Source organism: Anopheles marshallii, chromosome 2 (genome assembly GCF_943734725.1).
Source record: "Anopheles marshallii chromosome 2, idAnoMarsDA_429_01, whole genome shotgun sequence".
NCBI lineage: Eukaryota > Metazoa > Arthropoda > Insecta > Diptera > Culicidae > Anopheles > Anopheles marshallii.
In genome coordinates this window covers 40,665,669-40,671,721 of record NC_071326.1, presented here as the reverse complement: position 1 = coordinate 40,671,721, position 6,053 = coordinate 40,665,669, and the positions used below count along the sequence as shown (strand labels likewise).

Genomic DNA, 6,053 nt, shown 5'->3' with positions numbered 1-6,053 from the left:
TACGCGGAAAAGGTCATCGCTGATCGACGGCGGTACGATCGGAATGGACCATTCTGAATGTGATGGCCATTTAATGCTGTCCTCTTACGAGGTCCGTGCTGGGACGATGTTCAACATTTCCGTCCCCCCCCGGTTGGACGGTGGTCGTAAAGCAAAACAAATGCTGCTGCTTGCTGCTTGGTAATCAAATATTTCACGATGCACGCGACATTTACGAGCGAATCCTGATGAATCTTGCGGCACGGTGGAACGGGGCACCAAGCGGAGGAAGATTTAAACATTAGCCTCGGAAGGCAGAACAACCGCATCAGGTGTACGGATGGTCCGGCATCGGAATGGGCTGTCGGCATGCTAATTACGCTTACGAACGTACCGTAGGGAATGTGGCCGGCCGATGCGTTTCGTGGGGATATTTGTGCGGTTTGCTTCAAAAGCATCGCAACCTATCCCTATCCCAGAAGGAGAGGAGGTTCCGCTTCCCGATGGGTGCAACACATAATAACATGTGTTATTTTATGCACTGTTGAAGCGTGTCCGAAGGGGGCCGGGATAAATGTGCTGCATCAATCGAAACCCCGCACGGTTCCCTTTTACGAGACACGAGCCCGGGGAAGCTGCGAAGCTGTTGCACGGACGCGAAAGGTGCGTTCAGCCCGCCAAAGACCTTGGCAAAACGCATAGACGATCAATGGAGGATCAATGTCGTTCCCGGGGGATTGGTATGGTGCGATCGCATGCAACTATGTGTAATGCTGCCCTGCCGCATTACCAGGACGCGTTCCGCACCGTGCCAGGTAATTGATAGCGGTGATGATCCACTTTTGGCAGGTTCCGGGCCGTAGGATGGTTTACACACGCAACCCGGGAGTGCTGGCACGAAACGATGGTTTTACGAGTGCGGACAACTTACCTGGAAGATGTACGCTGTTCGTGTGCGAGCGCGTCAACACAATTTGTACAAGTTGTTGCCTTCCCTTCCTGCAGTTCAGTGACTTTGGTCGGGCGCACGAACCGCATGGTACGGCACACAGTAGGCATCGGCTGGTTAGCGAGCTGTCAGATTTCGGATCGCTCTGTTTGCTGAGAGTGAGTGAGAGAGAGCTGAGCTGTATGTTTACTAGATTTTAGTATGTCTGCTATTGTCATTAGATGTACTTAATCACGTGCTCCACACGTCATCACGCTCAGTTCCGCAGTTTCATTAGGCATCAGTTCCAGCGAATAAGAAACTGTCCAACCGGGACTTCTATGCTTTATTAGAGCAGATTTGCAGAAAACTACTATACCACTCACTAATGATAGTTGTATTTGTCACCCGGAAGTCATCAATCCGTTCGTGATGGTCCCGTGATACGTTTGTTGATTCTTGGAATAGGATAACAACTCGTCTAATACGGTTGTGTCTGGTGATTCCTGTTAATCTGACTACTACACACTTGTTCCCTTTGGTGAGCCTTCTTCAACGCCTTCCCGGGTGTTTAGTTGTCCGCTACCACAGATAGGCTCTGTTTGATAGATGTGTCGCGGTGTTCCCTCCACACTGCCGATACCTTGGGATTAGGATGGATGATGAAGCGCTGCAATGTGGTCTAAAAACTCCAGGCGAAGCTATTCGGAATGAGATAAATCGCTCGAGCGTGCGTCAGCAAACCTGCTATCGATGATGCACTAATTTCCCCCATCCTCTTTGCCGGCTGTGCGGTGGCCTGGTGCGAAGCTGATAAGCGTGGAATACAACACGCAAACGAGTCTCGGAAGTCTCATTCCAGTAGCCGAAGAATGTAGGGCTTTCGAGCTACTTGGCAGCTACTTACCTATGATCACCATGAACTAGAAATCTGAATTCCATGCGTAGAACGTTTTTTTTTACGAGCTATTGTTTTCGGCTCAAAAAAAAAAAACATCCCAAATTCCCAATCCCTTTACAGTTTTTGTTTTTGGGGGGGGAAAATAAAGGTTTCTCGCGAAGAACTCGCGGGCCCGGGCGGTGTGTTAGCTTATCTAAATTAATCAATTGAAATCGCTCCCGGTAACTGTTTTTCCTCCATTTCCATTTCTGCCCATTGTTACCGCCCATCTGTTGGGCCATGGTGCATTTGGGGTGGCTCATTCGTGCGCAGACAAACAGAGCATCGTGATCGTTCAATTAAAAGAAATTAAGAAAATTCAGCCCCAGATAAATGCTCAACACCCCACCCGCACTGCTTGAGGACGCTCGTCTGGATTGGACGATTATTTCCGAGCGAAGCGCAAACCCACACCTTCCTATGGGCTTTATGCTTCACTTTTCAGCCGGTGGGCCTGGGGAAATGGTCATAAAATTGTATTTTATTTCGCAAGCTTCAACACAACATCCGGTCTGGGCGGGTAATGATCCTAAAGAAGCAGTTCAATCGATCCGATCCCGTGGTTGGTAGCGCTCAAACGTTCAAATGCAAATTATACGGTACACAGGCTGAAGATCTGGATCGTAGTAACATTGAACTTTGGTTTCGATTTATCGTTTAAAGGTTACGCTTTAAAACGCCCAGCTCGGCGTATGGCAGCTCCACAAGCTGGCTACTGTTTTAGCTGCGTATGGGCGCAGTGTATCCAGTGGGAAGCGGTGGTAGCGATACATTTTCGCCTCACTTGGTTGATTGCTGCCCATTTGTGAGCTGTTAAGGTGAAACCGACGCTAGAGCAGCTACGGCCGCTAACAGAAGAAAAAGGTTACTAAATCGTTACTTACCGCTCCAGATTAAGATACCTGGACGGTCGGTACCATCTGTCTGTTTGCACTACGCCACCAGCGCCCGGTAGGTGATGCATCCGCACACGCCCACTACAGCCCTCAGCGCAAGGGCACCGACCGCGAAATGTTGCGATCGGGTGTCATTAAGCCCTGAAAAAAAAAAAAATAATACGGGCAAATGGTGCCCCGGGAAGGGATGGACAGCGCCCAGCGCCTGGTGATAATTTCCGAGCCTGCACATAATCCTGCTGCATGGGATGCGCCACAAAAGGGTTTTACGTTTACGGCGGATCTCATTAATCAGAATGTGGCAAATTATTAGGTAGCGGTAGCTTTATTGGCGGTTTTGCGCTCATCAGCCGTCACGAATGCGCGTGGCCAGGGCGTGTTCCAGCTGCTGCGGGGGAATAAGGGTTTTCACTCCCGATACGCGTGATGATGTACGGGACGGATCGGAGATAAAAACATAAACGATCACACGATCGCGAACCGGTGGTTCGTGTGCCCCGTCAGGTAACAGGGTGCTTTGCGCCCTCGCCGGGCTCGAAATGCACTCGCTGAATGGTGCAAAAATAAATAGAATAAAAGAGACGCACACATATATTGACAACACCCCACCAATGATTCCACGTGGAGATCGGGTTACGGTTTGGGTCGGCGCCATCACAGTCTTCACACCCGACTCCCTGCCCCAACACCCCCGCACAACCCAATCCGTCAATCCGTGCCAGCATAATGAGCGGTTTGGAGGTAATTCAATCACACTTGATTTCAATTGTCACGTCACGCCAAGGTCGTTATGGTCGAGTTATCTCGACCGCTTCTCACACTCCATGTGGCTTTGTGTGTGTGTGTGTGTGTGTGTGTTTTTTTTTCTTCTCATTATTTTCCTTTGTCCACGCCAACGATCTGCGCCAACGGAATGCCACCTCCAGAACGAAATGGGAAAAGAAAAGGAAATTATATATTTATTTTGTTTTTCTCTAACACCCTTGCCGCCGGGGCACCCTTACGACACGGGGGGCGAAGAAAACGAAAAGAAACACACACACACACACACACCCATCCCCCTCCGTAGGGAATCCGTTTTTATCGCAAAGAATAAATCGAAATCACAATTGCCATTTTACGGCTGAGGTCATAATCGGAGGGTGGAAAACAAGCTGCAGCTCCCCGCTGGTAGGGTGGAAAGGCATAAAATTGCATCGCGGCCCGTAATGATAATGGAAATGTGCGGTAAGGCTAGGTCGGTGGTTGTGCCAAGGTTGGCCACAAACGGTGGCAAACTACGGTAATGATGATGGGCACAATTAATTGGCTGCGGAAATATAATATTTTAAAGTAATCAATTATCGTAAATATATTCTATCGGAAGCGCACCGGTGCTGGCGTGCTGAGGGGGAGGGGGGTGATTTTGATTGGAAGGATATAAATATAAAATTAAAAAAGAGGAGATACAAGCGAGAATGCAATTTGCTACACGGCAAACGACTTCCAACAGAACATCCAAGCGGTTTCATATCAATCAAAACGATGAAGAACTGCCCACGTGGTGTGTGTGTGTGTGTGAGTGGCGTGCAAGATTTATAAACTAGAGCACCACGCTCGGGTCTGTTTATTGAAAAACGGTTTATTGATGAGTTGTTGAGGCTCTTGGAAGATGCGCAAGCAAAACGGTGGATGATTCCCGTGGGAAATAGGGAGTCCCTAGAGGGGGAGGGAGGAGATTTATGGGGGCGTTCCCTACCGTAACCGGCACAATTTCTAACAAATGTCTTCTCTTGCTCGTCCAATTACAGAAACAATTATCCACCATGACGCAAACGAGCCATCTGATAGCACTGTTCTGTCTCGTGTCGGCTGTGGCGGCCATCCCCGTACGTCAAAGCCACCTCCTGTCGGCGATGCAGAACATGCAGCGACAGTACGACGCACGAACGGGCAAGGGGTCGGCCGACTACCTACAGGAACTGGAAGGTGAGGCCGCCGGCCAGCAAGCTGACAGCGGGAAAGCATCCCCGGATGTGGACCAGAGTTCGTCCGCTTCTGCCGGAAGTCCCGAGCCACTGCCCACCGCCGTTCCTGTGCCGAATCTTCGCAAGAACAAGATGTTGGGTTACTTTGGGCTGTATTCGCCGGCGGCCCTGAGTGCGGCAGCAGCGGCGGCATACGCACAACCGTACGGTTACCCGCTGTATCACTCGATGCTGGACTACTACGATGACTATCTGCCGGTGGACAACTATCCGAGCTTAAACATGCTGGCCAACATGCAAACATACCCGCAGAATGTGTACGCCAACATGGCGAACGGGTTGGGGTCGTACCAGACGATGAGCAACCTTTCGCCCAACCTGCAGCAACAGCTCAACAGTCTCGTTCAGCAGCAGCAGCAGCAGCAGCAACAGCAACAGTCGGCTAATCCGCAGTTGGCCAACTTGGCTGGTTTGGATGCGAATGCGGCCTCGCTAGGAAGTTTTCAGAGCCTGGCCGCTAGTTTTGCCGCCGGCAATGACAACTTCCAGGGGTTGGAAGATGAAGACATCCTGTCCCGCCACAGTCAAGCCGGCCGGCGTCGTCCAACCGTGAAGAACTCACCGATCTACTACATCCGGTTGCCTCCCACGCCGTACATGTTCGTTCCGGGCGTCGGTTACATCTCACAACCCCCAACGATTCAACCGATGGCCGCACCGGTTCCACAATATCCACAGCTTGCCCCACCGCCCCCTGTAACGATGAGCCCGTTCTATCAGCTCCCGATCAACTTCGTATCGAACGGCAAACCTTCCGGCATTTACCAGTGGAATGGTGCTCCGGCAGCACCGGCAGCTCCGCCACAGCCAACGTTCGCCCTGCCCTACCCGCGCCCGCAGCGACCCGCCTTTGCACCGTCTCCGTTCATCCAAGACTCGAAGATCACGCACCTGAAGGGTCCGTTCCTGTTCAATGGACGACCGGAAGAGATTTTCCTGCTGCAGAACGCCTTCAACCCACTGTTCCAGAGTCCTCTGAACTCCTACTACTAGACATCGGAGAATCGATACAGCACCGGTACGGAACGACTGACGTCCACCATCTTGTGGTGGACCGAACTTTAGCTCGGAATGTTCATAGAAACGCATTTGGCAACTAGGGCCAGCTACGCGGCATTATTGCAATATCACAACTATCAAGCAAACTATACACACAACTAAGACGCCCGAGGATCGAGTGTGTCCCGTTGCGATAGCTTACATACTAGCGCTCGTTTAGGTTAGGCACGTAAGGGAAAAAAAAACTAGCCGTAAGGACTCTAAGCATCGCAACTAGCTTAGGA

At 50.9% G+C, this 6,053-nt stretch overlaps 1 protein-coding gene across 1 annotated transcript; it reads left to right on the top strand.

Moving 5' to 3' along the window:
* The first annotated feature begins 4,548 nt into the window (after window positions 1–4,548).
* On the top strand, window positions 4,549–5,763 carry LOC128708477 (uncharacterized). The gene has a single exon (XM_053803456.1). It carries the CDS (start codon window positions 4,549–4,551, stop codon window positions 5,761–5,763), a length of 1,215 nt encoding a protein of 404 aa, XP_053659431.1.
* Window positions 5,764–6,053: the final 290 nt, after the last annotated feature.